Raw genomic sequence first — 20,507 nt, forward strand, 5'->3', positions numbered from 1 at the left:
GGGGCACTCGTTGGGGGAGGGGAGAAGGGGGGGTGGAGGCGGTGCAGGGAGTTTTGCTTTTTTCAGACCTACCGCTGCTGCTGTCACCACAATGAGTGCCAGGAAGAGGCCTAACTGCTAACAGTAGTTTTCTTGCAAGGTTCATGTTTTACAGTACCAGATTAATTTCATTATCTTTCTCCTTCCTCCCCCCCCCCCCCCCCTTTTAAAATCTAATTAGGAGCTGCAGTAGCGATCCTGTAGAAGAAAAGACCCACAAGAGTATCTTTCCGAGAATCCTGGCAGGGAATTGAACGCGAAAATGAAGCCAGACCGAGGTAAATGATTTATTTAAGAAGGGATTTTTTTTTCATTCCTAATTTTAGAAGTGTTAACCTCATTCTGTGGAAGGATCTTTATTCCTGTATTAAAAGTGCGATTCCTGTATCTTTTTCTGTTGCAGCTGATGAGATGGAGAAATGCACATACACAAAACCTTTGGTGAGGGCAGTTAGAATCTCAAAGATGGGTGAAACATCTGTAAAAACACTTTTGAGGTTATTTAAAATTCAAGCTTTAAGAGTACTGTTGTAGTGATAACATAAAACATGCCAGTCACAACAGAATGGTCTTCAAGGTAATTTCACTACAACTTGGAATCGTGTTCATTTCTTAGAGCTATGGAACATTTTTGCAAACATAAATCCATATTTAATTGTGAAGATATTGCATGGTAGTCTTAAATTTGATAAAGTAGAATGTTCCAGATGATAGCATTATTGCATCATACTTTTAATTTATACTTCTACCTGCTGTCCAGGAGGAGGGAAACCCCTTTCAGGCCCTCTAGCCCCTCATTACAAACAACCTCCTAACATACTCACTCACACTTACACACTCTCTTTTTCTCTCTCCCTCTCCCCTCCCCCCTTGTTGAATCTAGAATACAATATTGTTTCATATTGTGTAATTTTGATAGATGAAAAATCTCCACCAGCACCCCTAGAGTTAAATTGATGACTTCCTTCATTAACCTGTTTTAATGGAATTATGACATTAATGTTTAGGTAGTGCTTTTCAAGAAACTCACAATTAGAATTTTATTTTTTTGCTTTTGTATATAACAAAGACTACTTTTTATAAAACTTAAAATTTAGGCAGATTTGTTTAATTCTAAAAAAATCAGCAGTTATCCTGGAAGCAAATTGGCTTTTGATTTTTTTTAATTTTCAAAAAAATTATTTAGTTGTTTGTAAATTTATGATTATGTTAAGGCTTGGTTTTTGCTATTCTTTACTCTTTAGGTCATGCAGACTTTTAAGTATCCTGAATTATTATGATGTAATTTAGATGCTCTATATATGTAGTAAGAAGTTTATTTTTCACTTACAAAATTTTTCCTTTTAATAATGTGTAATAATCAAATAAATCAGTCAATATTTACCTTTTTTGTTAAAATTTACTTTTAGGTGATTATTATTATAGTAATTTAAAATGTAATACCTGACTGTAGTCTCTATTTTAGTAAAAAATGATATCCAAGAGGAACATGATATTTTCTGTTTAAGATTACTGACTACTATTGTTTCCTTAGGAAGATTGATGTAGCCAGTCCCTAAGGCCTCATGATTATTAAATCTCCTACCTTGACATGTAGCTTCAGAATTTACAGTGAAGAAATGTGAAATTGCATATATAGTGTTTTTATGTTATTTTGTGATACTAAAGCACCTTCAGGCAATATACATTAGTAGATTACAATAATGCTTCCTTTATCTATTATCATCAACATTGGAGAATGATTTGACCTCCATTGTGAGTTTTCCAGATAACTAAATCTTATCTGGTTAAATGCCACTCTCTATTTTAATAATTTTGGATTAAATTGATTATAGATACTACCCATTTTCTTGCTTTACTGATTATAATTTAGTATTTTATTGATTCCTAATCATGATTAATACCAATTTTTATGCTTGACTGTAATATGGCCATGACCTCAATGAGGCATTGAGTGTTTTAAGTATATTTGCCCTTATACTAAGTGGCCCCCAGGCTGCTGGGTGTTTTGAGTTCTTGTGTATGCTTTTTTTGTTGTTTTTCTTAGTCTTCCTTGTCAGTTGTCCTTGATCATTGTTGCTGGTGTGGTTGCTTCTGTGGGCTTCAACTATAGCCCACTATAGCCTGAGAAAACATAAATAAGTTTGCTGGAAAATTATGTTTAAAACAAGAGTGAGTAAAGTTGTTCTCATAAACAGTCACAACTTATGATATATAGATTTCATGATAATCTATTTTGGCAGTTTGGAAGGCCCCTTTGTTTTATTTAGTGATTTTTATTTGTATCCTACAGAGTTGTTATTGTTTATGGTGATAATTTAACTGCATGAAAATCAATAGTAGACTTAAGTCAGTTTGGATTTAGAAAACAAAGTAGTACATTGATTATAATAGGAAGTACTATTGGTAGGTGTTAGCCTACCAACCAACCATTTCATGTATTTTAGGCAATCTGCAGTGTTCAATTGTCATTGCTTCATGAATCCATGATTTCATGTGTGTGAGTGATCTACAACTGTGGTGTCAAACTCAAGTAGAAATGGATACTACTAAACTTGTGGGCCACATATTTGACTTGAAAATGGAATTTTATTTTGTTACATTTCAATCTGGTTTGGACTGCTCTTGGGTTAGCCATGGGTCACCTTGTGGCCTGCAACCCATAATGTATTGCTATAGTAAAAAAAAAAAAATTGTTCTGCTGGATAGCCTTTCCAAACATGTTTATCCTTGAAGGGCCAGTCCTGCTCTACAGACCATTGAAAAGTTCTCATTTGTGGTCTTTACAATTTAGTAGGATCTGCCAGAGATTGTACACTTTTGGTATAAACTTTGAGTACCAAAGGTCACTGCATCACAACCGAGGATGGCTTTAGTGGATATCACCATTCACATGAAAACACATATTAGTAAGACATGACAAATGTTTTTATGTGCTAGTAGATACATAGAATAGAAAATAATCAAGTCATTTGATTCTCGTTCCTGAAAATTTATAGTAAAGAACTCTGGTCATTCATAGCTTTCTGAGTAAAGGATATTGCTGAGAAATTCTTAAAGCTGTAAAAAAATGATTGATTTTGGATAAAATTGATTTCTGTATAATAGTTTTCTCATATTGTTTTAGTTTCTTTGTGTTTTTTGATGCCATGTATAGAATATGGCAAATGTAGATTTTGATGCAGAATATATGTGGAGATGTTAAGTTTTTTAAATGGTGGCCACTAAAGGCTTGGAGGCTAGACAAATGAGGTTAAATAAGGAATATGGTTCTGTCATACATTTCAGAATATATAGGCATAATTTTGTTCCCCTTAGTGAATCAATCATAAAGCATTTATTAAATGCCTACTTTGTATTTAGTACAGTTCAATTTTCTCAGGGATATAGCAAATATCAAACATGAGTCTCTGCCTATAAGAAATTTAAAATATTTTCTAATGCCTTACTGATTTCTGATTAAACTCTCTGCACAAAAATATGCATATTTGTGGAAATCGCCTATTCTTGATAGGACTTAGGTGTTATTGTCTACAAAGGTTATTTAGAATGATAAAAGATTTACTTTTTAATTTAAAACATTTTTTCAAAAATACCAGTTAAGTATGTAGTATAACAATATAGTTGGTGCATACTTCAATATATGCAGCATAATTATCAATGTCCACAAAAGACAAGAACAATTAGCATATTTCTTTTAAACTTACATCTTAGGTTTTGAAATAGTATACAATTTATCTTTGTTAGAGGTTGTTTTCCTTTGAAAGGACTGACTAAGCTTATCCTGAAATATATAATTCATATGAAATTAAGCAAACAAATGAAATGGATTAAATGCAAATGAGAATATTGTTTGTGGCCTATAATAAAAGGCAGGTCTTGGTATAACCCAGTGGAAAAATAACTAAATTATTTGAAACAATAACATGAAGCTGCTAATTGTTTTCCTTTGATACAGACAATAAATGAACCCCAATACCTCCCAGTGAGTTGAAGTAACAGAAATAGGAGGAAAGAAATGATGAGTAGAAAGAAAAATTACACAGGGTTAATTAATAATGGTTAAATTGTCTAACCATAATTTTTTTATAGGATAGAACAATAGAAATACCAAAAGAAAGAGAAAAATAAAAGTGAGTTAGACAAATTAGGACAGCTTTTTAAATAAATTTACAAATAATTCTACTAATATATTGGAATTACCTCCACTTAGAGTTGAAAATTAAGTAGAGGATAGATAAAGGGCTTAGGCCAAACATTAATGCAAAATAAGAATATTTGAGAAATATGGGTAGAAAAATCCTGCCATTTCACATGAGGCTGATCACTTAGGAAATGGCTGGGTAACAATAGAAATGTCTTGTATAGTCACTCTTCTGCCCATATGTCAAAAATTGTCTGTGTTGGTCTATTATCCATTTGCATTGATGGCTCTTGTCATATCAGCCTCTGTCAAATAATCATTGGCTCAGTGTATCTTCTGTCATTCAAATACTTAAGAGATTGACAAAGATGGTCCCTGGATGATGTTTTGGCCTGTCACCTAGTAAGAAGAAAGGGATCTAGTAGGATGAAAACTGTCATTTCTTTGAAAGATGAGGATAAAAGATAATTGGGGAACCGAGGAGAAGGTGATAAGAGAATTGAGACTCTAATGTACGTAGAGATTACTAAAAAACTAGCTTTCCCCATTGAGAAAAATCAAGGGGTCTTTTCATTGTGGCATTATAAAAAAGAAGGAAGGGAAGCTAGAATCAAGCATTAAAAAATTTGGTTATTTACTCTTCTCCTGTCAATCTCATGTATCTCTCTGTCTGTGGATATATATTATTTTCCCTCTTGAGTCTAAGGATTATAAAATTTATAGATTAAACCATCCAGTTTTATGTGGTTTGATTTTAATATTGACATAACTTTTGCTTTTTTTTTTTATTTAGGAAAAAACTTTAATTTGTCCTTAGAACTAATTATAGTTGAGGTAGACTATAAAAAAGCCAAAGCATCAACAGTTTGTTACTTAAGTAAAATATGGGTACTTAATGCCTAGTTATTGCTTTTTCCATTCTCCATATATTATCATATAAGTCATCTGATAAGAATTTTGCAATTTTGTTGAGTGAATTGTTATGTAAAAAACATACTTCCTGCCTAACTGAGAAACCTAATCCATTTTGACAGTAGTTCTACATCTTAACTGCATTTAGTAAACTGGAAGGAAAAAGAAGAGTGGTTTGAAGCCAAATGCATTGATTTTTAAACTTTTCTTAATAAGCTTAAACAAAATGGTTTCTGTAAAAATATTTCTGGAGCATGATGAGGGCATTAGAATAAATTTCCACAAAGAATCAACAAAGACACCTAATAATCTCTGAGTAAACAACTCACATTTCTCTCTCCATTTAGGAAATACTTTGTGTTAAAATACTATTGTAAAATTATATATATAGATTTGAAATTAAATTTAACTAAGATGGGTAAGAGAACTTTCTGGAGTCATTTCTATTTTAAAATATTAAAAACTTGAATACTTTAAATGAAGGAATACCAATAAAAATGAGAGAGGTATTAAGTGAATATAATGGGTAGAGTTAGTAGTCATAGCTTCTGTTCTCAGCTTTACCACTAATAATTAGTAACACAGTTCAAGTTATATTAGCATCTTTGTGCTTTACTATACATATGCGTAAAATAGATCTAATGGTGCTAATTAAGCAATAAGATTAATAACCAACATTTATATAGTATTTTATGATTTACAGAGCATCTTATACATAGAATCTCATTTAATTCTCAACCCTGTAGGGTATATAGGATAGGTATTATCATTCCCAATTTTCAAATCAGGTAACTAAGGCTCAGAGAATTTTGTCCATGGTCACATAAGGCTATAAGTACTAAAAGCAGAATTTAGACCTATTAAGTAGGTTGAAATAGGAGTTGTAGTTGAAATATGCTTGGTGTCAGCATTACCAACTTAGAGTTTACCCAAATAACCACCATAACCATAACCACCACTGCCTTTATCCTTATCTTTCACCTATCAAAGTCATCCTTCTCTCACTTTCCAGCCTCTTGGGAATTAATATCAAACTAACCTGAAAGCATTTAGAGATCCTATGGTCTCAGAAGTAGAAGAATTAAAGAAGTTGTAATTTTTTATACTACTAATTAATTAAAGATTCATTTGGACTAAAAAATATCTTTTAAAAAATGCCAGGAATAGAAAAAGCTAAACAATTATTTGTTCCTTGGAATGAAGTGATTAAATAAAAATTTTTAAGCAATTAGGTAAGACTAGCTAGATTGAAAAAAAAAAAAAAGGAATTTTGATGACTAGAGGAAAGATAAATGATTGTGTGGCATGAAATGCGTAACATGAGTAGAGGGCCACAGTCCTTAAGGTAGCTTGTATAGGTAATATGGATCATGGACATTTACGGAGAGGGGAAAGTCAGAATGGAACTATGATGTGGAAAGGGAGGTAAGAATAATAAATTTTGCCTGAGGTTGGGCCTATATTAATCATTCATTCAAAAGTCATTTATTATATACCTATTATATTCCATGCACTATATTTGGCGACGATGATACAAAGATAAAAATGAAACTGGTCTTGCCTTCAAGGAGCATTTATTATACAGAGGGGATAACATGTACAAAATATGTTCAAAATGAATTAAAGATTATTTTGGTGATGAAGGTGTTAGTAACTATAGTAGGATGACAGTTAATCTATTCAGAAAACCCAGACCACAGTCTAGTACTATATTTTAACTCATCATGGGTTTTGTAGGCTTAATTATCTTTTTTTAATTTAAATTTAAATTTTGAATATTTTCCCATAGTTACATGTTTCATGTTCTTTCCCTCTCCCCCCTTTAGCTGATGCACAATTTCACTGTTCTTTTTTTGTTTTGTTTTGTTTTGTTTTTTTAAACCCTTGACTCCAAGGCAGAAGAGTGGTAAGCGTAGGCAATGGGGGTCAAGTGACTTACCCAGGGTCACACAGCTGGTAAGTGTCTGAGGCCAGATTTGATCCTAGGACCTCCCGCCTCTATGCCTGGCTCTCAATCCACTGAGCTATCCAGCTGCTCCTCCACTGGGTTTTACATGTATCATTGATTAAGATCTAATTCCATATTATTGATAGTTGGACTAGAGTTATCATTTAGTGTCTACATCCCCAATAATCCCATCAGCCCATGTGATACAAGCAGTTGTTTTTCTTCTGTGTTTCTACTCCCACAGTTCTTTCTCTGAATGTGGCTAGTTTTCTTTCTCATAAGTCCCTCAACCTTGCTCTGGATCCTTGTATTGCCTAGTAGAGAAGTCCATTATGTTCGATTCTACCACAGTGTATCAGTCTCTGTACAATGTTCTCCTGGATCTGCCCCTTTCACTCTGCATCAATTCTTGGAGGTCATTCCAGTTCACATGGACTTTCTCCAGTTCATTATTCCTTTTGAGCATAATAGTATTCCATCACCAACAGATACCATAATTTGTTCAGCCATTCCCCAATCGAAGGACATTTCCTCATTTTCCAATTTTTTTCCATCACAAAGAGCGAGGCTATAAATATTTTTGTACAAGTCTTTTTCCTTATGATCTCTTTGGGGTATGAACCAAGCAGTGCTATGGCTGGATCAAAAGGCAGATAATCTTTTGATGCCCTTTGGGCATAGTTCCAAATTGCCATCCAGAATGGTTGGATCAATTCACAACTCTACCAGCAATTCATTAATGTCTCAATTTTGCCACACCCCCTCCAATAGTCACCATTTTCCTTTGCTGTCATGTTAGCTAATCTGCTAGGTGTGAGGTAGTACCTCAGAGTTGTTTTGATTTGCATTTCTCTAATTATTAGACATTTAGAACACCTTTTCATGTACTTGTTGATAGTTTTGATTTCTTTATCTGAAAATTGTCTATCCATGTCCCTTGCCCATTTATGAATTGGGGAATGGCTTGATTTTTTTTGTACAATTGATTTAGCTCCTTATAAATTTGAGTAATTAGACCTTTGTCTGAGTTTTTTGTTATAAAGATTTTTTTTCCCAATTTGTTGCTTCCCTTCTAATTTTGGCAGCATTGGTTTTGTTTGTAAAAAAAACTTTTTAGTTTAATGTAATCAAAATTTATTTTACATTTTGATATTTTTAAAGCATTTATTAATATTCATTTTTAACATGGTTATATGATTCATGCTCCCACTTTCCCCTTCACCCCCCGCACTCTCCCCACCCATGGCCGATGCACATTTCCACTGGTTTTAACCTGTCATTGATCAAGACCTATTTCCAAATTGTTGGTAGTTGCATTGGTGTGGTAGTTTCGAGTCCACATCCCCAATCATGTTCACCTAAACCCTTGCGTTCAAGCAATTATTGTTCTTATATGTTTCCTCTCCTGCAGTCCTTCCTCTGAATGTGGGTAGCGTTCTTTACCATAAATCCCTCAGAACTGTCCTGTGTCATTGCATTGCTGCTGGTACAGAAGTCCATTACATTCAATTTTACCATAGTATATCAGTCTCTGTGTACAGTGTTCTTCTGGCTCTGCTCCTTTCACTCTGCATCAGTTCCTGGAGGTCTTTCCAGTTCACCTGGAATTCCTCTAGTTTATTATTCCTTTGAGCACAGTAGTATTCCATCACCAGCATATACCACAATTTGTCTAGCCTATCCCCGATTGAAGGACATACCCTCCTTTTCCAGTTCTTTGCCACCATGAAAAGTGAGGCTATAAATATTTTCATACAAGTCTGTTTATTTATGGTCTCTTTGGGGTACAAACCCAGCAATGGTATGGCTGGATCAAAGGGCAGGCATTTTTTTTAGCCCTTTGAGCATAGTTCCAAATTGCCATCCAGAATGGTTGGATCAGTTCACAACTCCACCAGCAATGCATTAATGTCCCAATTTTGCCACATCCCCTCCAGCATTCATTACTCTCCCCTTCTTTCATTTTAGCCAATCTGCTAGGTATGAGGTGATACCTCAGAGTTGTTTTGATTTGCATTTCTCTAATTATTAGAGATTTGGAACACTTTCTCATGTGCTCATTGATACTTTTGATTTCTTTACCTAAATACATTTTGATATTTTTTGTAACTCTTGCTTGGTTTTAAAATCTTTCCCAGAGATCTGACAAGTATATTATTCTGTGCTCACCTAATTTACTTATAGTTTCCTTCTTTATATTTAAGTCATTCACCCATTCTGAATTATTCTTGGTATAGGGTGTGAGATGTTGATCTAGACCCAATTTCGCACATATTGTTTTCCAGTTTTCCCAGCAGTTTTTGTCAAATAGTGGATTTTTGTCCCAAAAGCTGTGTTCTTTGGGTTTATCATAGACTTGTCTTGCTGAGGTTGCTTACCCCAAGTCTATTCCACTGATCCTCCCTTCTGTCTCTTAACCAGTACCATATCATTTCGATGACTACTGCTTTATTGTACAGTTTAAGATCTGGTACTGCTAGGCCACCTTCCTTCATATTTTTTTTTCATTATTTCCCTTGATATTCTTGGTCTTTTGTTCTTCCACTTGAACTTTGTTATAGTTTTTTCTAATTCAGTAAAAAAGTTTTTTGGTAGTTTGATAGGTATAGCACTAAATAAGTAAATTAATTTGTGTAGAATGGACATTCTTATTATGTTAGCTTGTCCTACCCATGATCAATCAATGTTTTTCCAATTGTTTAGATCTAGTTTTAATTGTGTGGAAAGGGTTTCATGGTTGTGTTCGTATAATTCCTGTGTTTGTCTTGGCAGATAGATTTCTAAGTATTTTATATTGTCTAAGGTGATTTAAAAAGGAATTTCTCTTTCTAACTCTTGCTGCTGCGATGAGTTGGAAATATATAGAAATGTTGATGATTTATGTGCATTTATTTTGTATCCTGCAACTTTGCTAAAGTTGTTTATTATTTCCACTAACTTTTTAGTTGATTCTCTAGGATTTTTTTAAATAGACCTTCATGTCATCTGTAAAGAGTGATATAGCTTGGTCTCCTCACTGCCTATTTTAATACTTTTAATTTCTTTTTCTTCTCTAATTGTTACAGCTAGTGTTTCTAGTACAAGGTTAAATAATAGACATGACAGTGGGCATCCTTGTTTCACTCCTGATCTTATTGGGAATGCTTCTAATTTATTCCCATTGCAGATGTTTGTTGATGGTTTTAAATATATACCATTTATTATTTTTAGGAAAGGCCTTTCTATTCCTATACTTTCTAGTGTTTTCAGTAGGAATGGGTGTTGTATTGTGTCAAAGGCTTTTTCAGCATCTATTGAAATAATCATGTGATTTTTTTGTTGGTTTGCTTGTTGATATGGTCAGTTATGTGAATGGTTTTCCTAATACTGAACCATCCTTGTATTCATGGTATAAATCCCACCTGATCATAATGAATAACCCTTGTTATCACTTGCTGTAGTCTTTTTGCTAGTATTCTGTTTAAGATTTTTGCATCTATGTTCATTAAGGAGATTGGTCTGTAGTTTTCTTTCTCTGTTTTTGTTCTACCTGGCTTTGGGATCAGTACCATATTTGTGTCATAAAAGGAGTTTGGTAGAACTCCTTCTTGCTTATTATGTCAAATAATTTGAATAGTATTGGGATTAGTTGTTCTTTGAAGGTTTGATAGAATTCACTTGTGAATCCATCTGGTCCTGGGGAATTTTTCTTAGGGAGTTCTTTGATGGCTTGTTCAATTTCTTTTTCTGATAGTGGATTATTTAAGTATTCTATTTCTTCTACTGTTAATCTAGGAAATTTATATTTTTGTAAATGTTCATTCATATCACCTAGATTACTATATTTATTGCCATATAATTGGACAAAATAGTTTGTAATTGCCTTGATTTTCACTTCATTAGTGATGAGGTTTTCTTTTTCATCTTTGATACTGTTAATTTGGTTTTCTTTTTTCCTTTTTTAATTAGATTGACCAGTACTTTTTTATTTGTTTTGTTGACCAGTCAATTTTATTTGTTTTTTCAAAGTTCCAGCTTCTAGTCTTAATAATTCAATAGTTCTTTTACTTTTAATTTTATTGAATTCTTTAATTTTTATAATCTCTAACTTAATTTTTAACTGGGGATTTTTAATTTGTTCCCTTTCCAGTTTTTTGATTTGCATGCCCAATTTTTTGATCCTTGCCCTCCCTTTTTTGTTAACATATGCACTCAAAGATATAAATTTCCCCGAGTACTGCTTTAGCTGCATCCCATAGATTTTGATAGGATGTCTCATCATTGTCATTCTCTTCAATGAAATTTTTAATTTTGTTTCTATGATTTGTTCTTTAACTGATTTTGGAGAATCATATTATTTAATTCTCAATTAATTTTTGATTTGCCTGTCCATGTGCCCTTACTAATTAATATTTTTATTGCATTATGATCTGAAAAGGTTACATTTATTATTTCTGCTTTTTTGCATTTGTTGCCATGTTTCTATGCCCTAGTACATGGTCAGTCTTTGTGAATGTACAATGTGCAGCTGAAAAGAAGGTGTATTCCTTTTTGTCCCTATTTATTTTTCTTCACATATCTATTAACTCTAATTTTTCTAGGATTTCATTCACCTCTCATCTCTTTCTTATTTATTTTTTGGTTTGATTTATCTATATCTGATGGAGGAAGGTTTAGGTCTCCCACTAGTAAAGTTTTACTATCTATTTCTTCCTTGAGCTCTGCCAGTTTCTCCTTTAGAAATTTGGTACTATTTGGTGCATACAAGTTGAATACAACATCCTCCTTGTCTATAATGCCTTTTATCAGGATGTAATTACCTTCCCTATCTCTTTTAATCAGATCTATTTTTACTTTGGCTTTGTCAGAAATCATGATTGCAATTCCTGTCTTCTTTTTTCAGTTGAAGCCCAATAGATTTTGCTCCAGCCTTTTATTTTTACTCTTTGTATATCTACCTGCCTCATGTGTGTTTCTTGTAGACAACATATGGTAGGATTTTGGTTTCTAATCCACTCTATTTGCTTCTGTTTTATGGGTGAGTTCATCCCATTCACATTCAGAGTTATAATTATCAGCTGTGTATTCCCAAACATTTTGATATCCTCTCCTAGTTCTGCCCTTTCTTCTTGCACTATTTCCTTTTAAACCAGTGGTTTGTTTTAAGTTAGTCCCCCTTATCTCCTCCCTTAGTTTACTTCCCTTTCTACCCCTCCCTTTTTGTTCCCCTCTCATTATTTTTAAGGCCAATGAATTCCCTCCTCCCTCTCTTCCCCTCCCTTTTTGAACTCCCCATCCCATTTCCCCTTTTGGTTTATCCCTTCTGAATATCCCAATGGATATAGCTACTCTTCCCTCTCAGGATTAATTCCACTGAGATTAAGGTTTAAGTATTTCTTATTAATGCTATCTTCCTCTCCTTCTTATAATAGTATTCATCCCCTCCCTTTCCCATGCCCTCTTTGTGTGGTATAGATTATCTTAGTTTTCTTATTCCTTCAAGTTTCTCTTGGTGCCATCTTCTATTCCCCCCTCCTTTTTTTCTGTATCATCTTAAACCATTTAGTACTCCAACCTCTCCCTATGAATAATTCTTCTAATTACTATAAGAGAATATAATTTTTGAGAATTACACATAACATTTCTCCGTATAGAAATACAAATAATTTGATCTAATTGAAGCGATTAAAGAAGCAAATTTAAAAATAAGAGTTTTCTTTCTTTCCCCTCTCTTTCTTATTTACCTTTTCATGTTTCTCTTGATTTTTGTTTTTGGATATCATACTTTCCATTTAGTTCTGATCTCTTCTTTGCAAATACTTGGAAATCTTCTATCTTGTTGAATGCCCATACTTTCCCCTGGAAGTATATAGTCAGTTTTGATGGGTAGGTGATCCTTGGTTGTAGACCCAAGTCTCTTGCCTTTCTGAATGTCATATTCCAATGCCTTGAAGTCTTTTAGTGTGGAGGCTTCCAGATCCTATGTAATCCTGATTGGTGGTCCTTGATATCTGAATTGTCTCTTTCTGGCTTCTTGTAATATTTTTTTCTTAACTTGGAAACTTTGGAATTTGGCAATTATATTCCTGGGGGGTGACTTTTGAGGGTTTAGTGTAGAGGGTGATCTATGGATCCTTTCAATGTCTATTTTGCCCTCTTGTTGAAGAATATCAGGGCAGTTTTCTTGGATAATTTCTTGTAGTATGGTGTCCAAATTTCTATTAATTTCTGATTTTTCAGGAAGACCAATGATTCTCAAATTGTTTCTTCTAGACCTGTTTTCTTGATCTGTCATTTTCTCAGTGAAATATTTCATGTTTATTTCTATTTTGTCATTCTTTTGACTTCCTTTATTAGTTCTTACTGTCTTGGCTTCTACTTGCCCAATTTTGCTCTTTAGAGACTGGTTTTCTGCTATAATCTTTTGATTTTCCTTTTTGATCTGGTCTATCCTGTTTTTCATGATTTCCTGCTATTTAGTTTGGGTCTCTAATTTGCTTATCATTTTGTTTTGATTTTGGGGCATCTTTCTCTAATTGGGATTTTTTGTCTCTTAACCCGTTAATTTCCTTTTGAGCTATTTCCCACTTTTCTTGCCAAATCTCTTCCATCTTTTTCATGATCTCAGATTTGAACTCTTCAAGAGCTTGTGAGCAATTTTCATTTTTTAGAAGGTTTGGCTGTGATTACTTGTTTACCCTTCTCTGCTGTCTGCTCTATTGTCTGGATTTTTTCTGTGTAAAAGTTATCAAGTGTTAAAGCTTTCTTGTTCTTTCTCTTGGGTAGCTCTTGGGCATTGCTTGCCATTATTATTATGCTGTTTTTCTTTCTCAGTCAGAAGTCTGGGGAGGCAGCCATACTCTCTGTGTTTCGAGCTGTGGAGCAGTTTTTGCCTGAGTCACAGTGCAGTGCTGCTCCTCTCAGCTTTATCCTCGAGCCTAAGGTTTGCGCTCTTTAGGCTCCTGGTGTCTCAAGTCTAGTTGTTCTCAGGGTCAAACCTCCTGGTGATCCCCTTGGTTGCTCCTGCCCAAGGCTCCTTTAGGAGTCTAAGTGCACTGCTTCCACAGTCTGTCACCCCTCCACTCTAGGTCTACACCCAAGGACCAAGCTCAAGGTCTGAGTTCAAAGTTTGCGTTCTTTAGACTCTTGGGGTCTTAATTCTTGCTGCTTTCAGGAGCAAGCCCCTGGTGACCCCAGTTAGTTGCCAAGAACTTAGTGACTTAGTGAATGCCCCACGCTTGCTCTAACTCTTGTGTGCTGGCTCTGGGACTGTGGGGAGGGGGTTGCAGATTGATCAGTTCCTGTTTTAGTGAGAGCTATTTCTCCCCCTTATAGTGTGGAATTGCCCAAATCCCACATACCTTCAGTGCTGCACTCTATCGTGGGGTCCCTGCGTTCATCTGGATTTGGTTTTTGTGTCCTTTTGAGGTATCATGTATTGCTCAGTTAGGAGAGTTAAGAGCCTGCTTCTACTCTGCAGCTATCTTAACCCAGAAGTCCTTAATTATCATTTATAAGATTGTTACTATGAGAAAAATATTTTTTCTAATTTCATGCAATTGATTTACAAACATTTAGAACACAACTTTAATTCACATTTCTCTTCATGCCTCTGCATTCTGGATAAACTAGGCAACTTAATGTCTAACCATTTACACAAGTCTTATCAGTTACTCCTCATTCTCACTTTAAACAGTCTTTCTTTACTTTGTGGGAGTCACCTCCTTAAAACCCTTCTTTGATTTTTTTTCTCTCTTCCATTGAGCTAAATGTATTCTCTCCTTCCTTAACTTTTCTGAGAGCATTTTATATTGATTTTCCATTTGCCCTCATATTATATCCTACTTTATGTTATCTTATATGTGCCACAATTCCTTTAACACCTATGACGTTATTAACTCAAGGAGGAAAGGGATTATGTGATTTTTCATCTTTGTGCCTTGTTCATAGTAGGTGCTTTTAAAATATTTATGAATTGTATGATTTGTTTGTGATTTAAGTATCTATTCAGCTTCCTAATTGTGGCTATTATTTTAACAATTCTCATTGATTTTTGAGAATTCAAATTTTATATTTTCTGAAATGGGTATATTTATTTTGTATTATAAAAAATTTCAAATTGCTCATGTTCAATGATATTGTCATCCACAGAATTTTGTAGATTATTCTCCACAATAAAATCATTTTCTAAAATCTTTAGCAGAGGGATAAGGTAGTAAACATCTTGCAACTTTTAATGTTTAAAAATTTTGAAACTTTCTCCAAGCTCTCAAAGGATAATTTCACTTGAGTGTACAGGTCTACTTCATGTTCAATACATATATACAAAGATAAGCAATCACTCAAGAAGGAAATTAATAGTAAATCACTTTTTGTAAAAAAAGTAATATAGGAATTATAGAGTAGTCTCCCCTGGTAGTTTTTTTTTTTTAGTTTTTTATTTTATTTTATTTTAAACCCTTAACTTCTGTGTATTGACTTATAGGTGGAAGAGTGGTAAGGGTAGGCAATGGGGGTCAAGTGACTCTTCCCAGGGTCACACAGCTAGGAAGTGTCTGAGGCCAGATTTCAACCTAGGACCTCCCGTCTCTAGGCCTGGCTCTCAATCCACTGAGCTACCCAGCTGCCTCCTCCCCTAGTAGTTTTAAAATATTTGACTTGCATCTTTTATGTAAAGCTGTTAAATAGAGATAACCTTCTTGGATAGAGAAATTAAAAATTGTTATGATCTCCATAGGATAAGCTAACATCACAAATGCCATATGAAAATTTTGATAGAGAAGTTTATTTTCTCTTATTTTTAAGGCATTTATTCATACAGTTGCGGATATTAGTGATGGTATTCATTTCCATCCTGAGAGTCTCCAACTCTGAGAGAATATTAGAGTGTTCACATATTCATATTCATAAATTTCCATATAACATTACTTAGGACTTTTCAGTAAGATAATGAAGATGAAGATAGTAAATTTTTTCAGGATGCTTATTCAAAATTACAAAAACCCCAAGATAAGTAGTATATACTTTTTATAAAACAAATACCAAAGAAAATCTCAACTTTTTACTCTTTAAATTACATAGGAAACCTGACTTCATCTAGCAGAATAGAACATGGAGTGGATTTCAACCTGTATTCTGAAATATAAGCTAAAGCTTTGTTGCATCAAAAGAGGAAATTAATTCCAGGGGTCAAGGCTCTCTACAGAATGCTACCTTTCTCTATACTGTCTCCTGAAATTCAGATCTGAGGACTGTTGGCAATTCTGTAGCTAAATGAACTGTTATAAGGGCAATTTTCCCAATAATCAGGGCAAAAGCACTTGAGGATTTAGAGATTATCCCAGTACTCTGAACTACATCCAAATATTGATATGCAATTATTGGACTTAGTAGTGCTTACATACTAAGATATAAACTTAATATTGGGGAAAAGATACCATAGTCTCCTACCTTTTCTCTATATAAATATATTATAGATTTGGAAGTTTCAAAAACTTAAACTCCTTAGGTAACACAGTCACTTGTCATTAAGAGACTGCTCAGTAGTTTAGGTAGATAGGGTCTATAAAGTGGAGGATTTTAGGAAAATTAGTAAATAAAATTATTTACGTTGTAGGGGATATTGAGTCATTCATGTTGTAAGCTCTTCGATATTCAAAATGTTATGTATAATTTTACAGTAACATTTTTTAATCCTCCATTCAAAATGATAAAAGAATGTTAAAGTAATTCTAAAGATTATTTGGTACTTCTCTTGGCTTTTGGTTTTGGTAGGCTTTTTTCTTCTCCTATCATTTCTCCTTTGGCCACTACTCTTTGCTGATGATGACTTATGCTAGAGACCAGAATCTTAAAGTAAGGCTTCAAAGAAGAAATAATGCACCCTACCCCCTTATCCCTCATCTTTTCAGATGAGGAAACAGGTTAAGTAATGTTCTCCAGGGACAGCTGAAACTGGTTTCCTGATTCACAGGATAATGTACTTTAAAAAAACCCTTAAATTCCATCTTTCAATTAATACTAAGTATTGATTCCAGGGCAAAAGGCAAAAGAGCAGGAAGGACTAAGCAATTAGTACTAAGTGACATGCTAAGATCTCACAGCTTGGAAGTGTGAGGCCAGAACTGAACGTAGGACCTCTAGTCCCTAGACTTAGCAATTTATCCTCTAAGCCACCTAGCTGCCCTGCTAATGTACATTTAATTGTGTCAGTTAGTTCAATCCTTTGATTCTTTTCTTGGCAATTTAAAAAACTTTTGATCTCCAACTTCTGTGAACACTACACCAGAATGTGTCTATCCTTTTCCATGCTTATTTTCTTCTTTTCCCTTTTTTGTATCTTATTTTCTTTCTTCTTTTCACTTAATTTTCCCAAAGTCAGAAAGGTAGGGGTAGATTTTATTCTACTTCCATGATATTGAGATTGAACCGTTTTGGTCCCATACAGTCTTCCCCCCTAGCACTATAAGACCCATTGACTATACTATGCCATTATTCAGGTCTTTTTACACTATAAAGTTACTATATAACTATCTAAATTATTTTGTGCTGAGATTTTTTTGGTTTTATTGATAACATACTTTTTATTATATCACTTCTTTGTTTTGGAAAAACCTTACCAAAATTTTTTGTTTAATTTTTAAGACCCTCTATAAATGTCCCCATTACCTATCTCTATAACTTTTTCTGTTACTTTCCAAACAAACCAGAAACCCCAGTGAAGTAGCTTGAGGAACTTAAAAAAAATAGGGGGTCACTGACCAAAAAAAATTAAATTAGATTAATGGCATACTCTTGTATTTGGAATATTCAACAAAGTCCTTTGTTCTCTGTGATGCTACTCTTAGTTCTTCTCCTACCTATATAACTATTCATATTTCATATCTTTTACTAGGTCATCATCCATATTGTACCATGGGTGCATCCCCAAAGACTTTCTCCTCTCCTCTCCCCTCTCTTAATGATCCAGCCAGCTCTCATGGACTTAATTATGATTTTTATGCAGATGAATCCCAGATCTAATATATCCATCCCTAGTCTCTTCTGAGCTCCTCAATTTCTTTTTAGGTATCTCAAACTCAGAATCAGCGTCATTCTCCCTTAGACTGTTGGCTTCCTCTGAATTTCTGTTTTTGTCAAATAAATGGTCATTCTTACCAAGTCCACAACCTTAGAGTCATGCTCTCCTCTCTCATCTTATGTATTTAATCAATTGCCGTCTTGTTGATTTTACTTGCATATCTCTATGCAAGAGATCTTCTTTTCTGTACTCATATCACCATGTCCATGGTTTAAGTCCTTTTCACCTCTTATTTGCCCTATTGCAGTAACCTCTTGCTTGTTTTCCCAGTCTCTGGTTCAGGTATTCTTACTTTGGGTCATTTAGTGATATTAGTGGACCTTGTCTCAGAATTTTATTTTTATATGCCCAAAATAAAACATATAGGATTACAAAGGAAACTAACTATATTGTAATGAAGATTGTTTTCCCCCCATCCAAGTTTACAGATGTGCTGAAATATAGCTTGGAATCTTTGGGGGTCTATGCATTCCAGGTTATAAACCTGTGCTCTAATTCTCCCTCCCTACCTGCAGCTGCTGACAAAGGAATAGTCCTAAAGCACTGTGTGATCATGTCAATCCCTTAGTAAATAAATTCTACTAACTCCTAATACTTCAAGGTCAAATACAAACTCTTATAGTTGGCAATTAAAGCTCTATTCCACCCAGCTCTACCCTATTTTTAGGCCTTATTATCCTTAATGTATAATACAGTTCCGATAGACTAGCTTACTTACTGTTCCTCACACTGGACACACTATTGACTGTCTCCCATTGTTTAGGCTGTTCCTCCATTCCTGGAATCCACTCTCTCCACACCTCCATCTCTTAAAATATCTTGTTTTCAGTTTAAACTCTACTTTTATAAAGGGAGCCCTCCCTGATTCTTCCCACTGATTGTGCCTTTATGTGCTTTTCTGTTAGTATACTTTATCTGTGCAAAATCTCTTTAGTAAAAAAGTTCAATCTAGCTGACCTGGAAGGACAGCATGATAGCATTATTAACTTTTATGAGCATCAGCAGTATATCATGCTGAATAATAGAGATAGATAGCTAAAAACAATGTTTTTTAAGGGGGGAAAGTCCTTAATAATAAAACTGAATACTTTCTAAAGAAAATTATGTCATAAAGAAATATTAAAGTATAAGATATTAAAAGTTCATTCTTGGGGGCAGCTGGGTAGCTCAGTGGATTGAGAGCCAGGCCTAGAGACTGGAGGTCCTAGGTTCAAATCTGTCCTCAGATGCTTCCCAGCTGTGTGACCCTGGGCAAGTCACTTGACCACCCCCATTGCCTAGCCCTTACCACTCTTCTGCCTTGGAGCCAATATTCAGTATTGACTCCAAGAGGGAAGGTAAGGGTTTTAAAAAAAAAAAAGTTCATTCTTACTAGTTATTGTTAACACTTCTTGAATTTAAACAGTGTGCACTAGGCACCGTACAAGACATATAGTCCTTACTCTTAGATTATAACCCTTGTCATTTTGAATAATACTAATGATGTCGAAAATAGTATAGTACATTATCTTTTTTATTCCATGACTTAAGATTTTATAAACAAGTTCAAACTAACAATCTAATATCGGTTATGCATAGTGTTGTCAGAGTCTTCTGTAGGTCAGAACATTAGAAAATCAGATTTCTATTAGATGCTATTTATGAATTCGTTTTTTGAAATAGTTTTGTTTTGTTACTGAAGTATAGGATCTTTTCATATACAAAGAATGAACAGCTAGTATTTTAGCCTCTTATTTTATATTGGTTACTTTGACTGAAACATGACTGTACACTCATTTAAATCTACTGAAATGTATAATAAGAATTGTTTGCCTTATTAGTAGTATGATTGACTTATACGTAGATAGGGTGGCAAATAAATATGGATTCAGTATTGAATTTGTCTACCAGTATTATTCTTCTAACATCATTGGAAAATGAAAAGTGAATAACATCAGTGGATTAATGGAAAAGCCTATTCTTTTACTCTTCAAAATTGAAGCAATGTTTAAGGCTTTTTAAATTGTACTCTGAATCAAACTTATTAAGTACTTGTAAAATAAAACAGGATTATACATGAAGAGCTAGAAGGAACCAAAAAGGCCATTTAATTAAAACTTCTCATTTTAGAGATGAGCTAACTGAGGCTCAGGGAGGTTGTAACTTTCTCCAAGAATGAATTTGTATAATCTTTAGAGGATTTTACAGCACATAGTCTAACTAGCTAGGCTAATAAGCAGTCATATTGACTTATTTCATGGTAAAAATTCAGACCCAATTCTTTCTGAATTGTAAAACTAATACTAAAGTGAACAGGAAATTATTTTTATTGATATATTTTGTTTGAATAAAGCCAACAAACATAAATAAAATAATAAAGAGAACAAAGCTTATTCCTTTAGAACAAATCTTCAAAAAAGACACAG

The 20,507-nt window shown here is 34.0% G+C and overlaps 1 protein-coding gene across 1 annotated transcript in view; it reads left to right on the forward strand.

Annotated features, from left to right (window-relative positions):
* Window positions 1–85: 85 nt before the first annotated feature.
* FAM214A (family with sequence similarity 214 member A) overlaps window positions 86–20,507 on the forward strand; it is a 104,785-nt gene continuing 84,363 nt past the window's right edge. The window contains exon 1 of the mRNA XM_044665158.1: window positions 86–317. Within this exon, the coding sequence (XP_044521093.1) occupies window positions 302–317 (16 nt within the window). The 5' untranslated portion in view covers window positions 86–301. The remainder of the gene's footprint in view (window positions 318–20,507) is intronic.

The sequence above is a fragment of the Gracilinanus agilis genome, chromosome 2 (assembly GCF_016433145.1).
Source record: "Gracilinanus agilis isolate LMUSP501 chromosome 2, AgileGrace, whole genome shotgun sequence".
NCBI classification, from domain to species: domain Eukaryota; kingdom Metazoa; phylum Chordata; class Mammalia; order Didelphimorphia; family Didelphidae; genus Gracilinanus; species Gracilinanus agilis.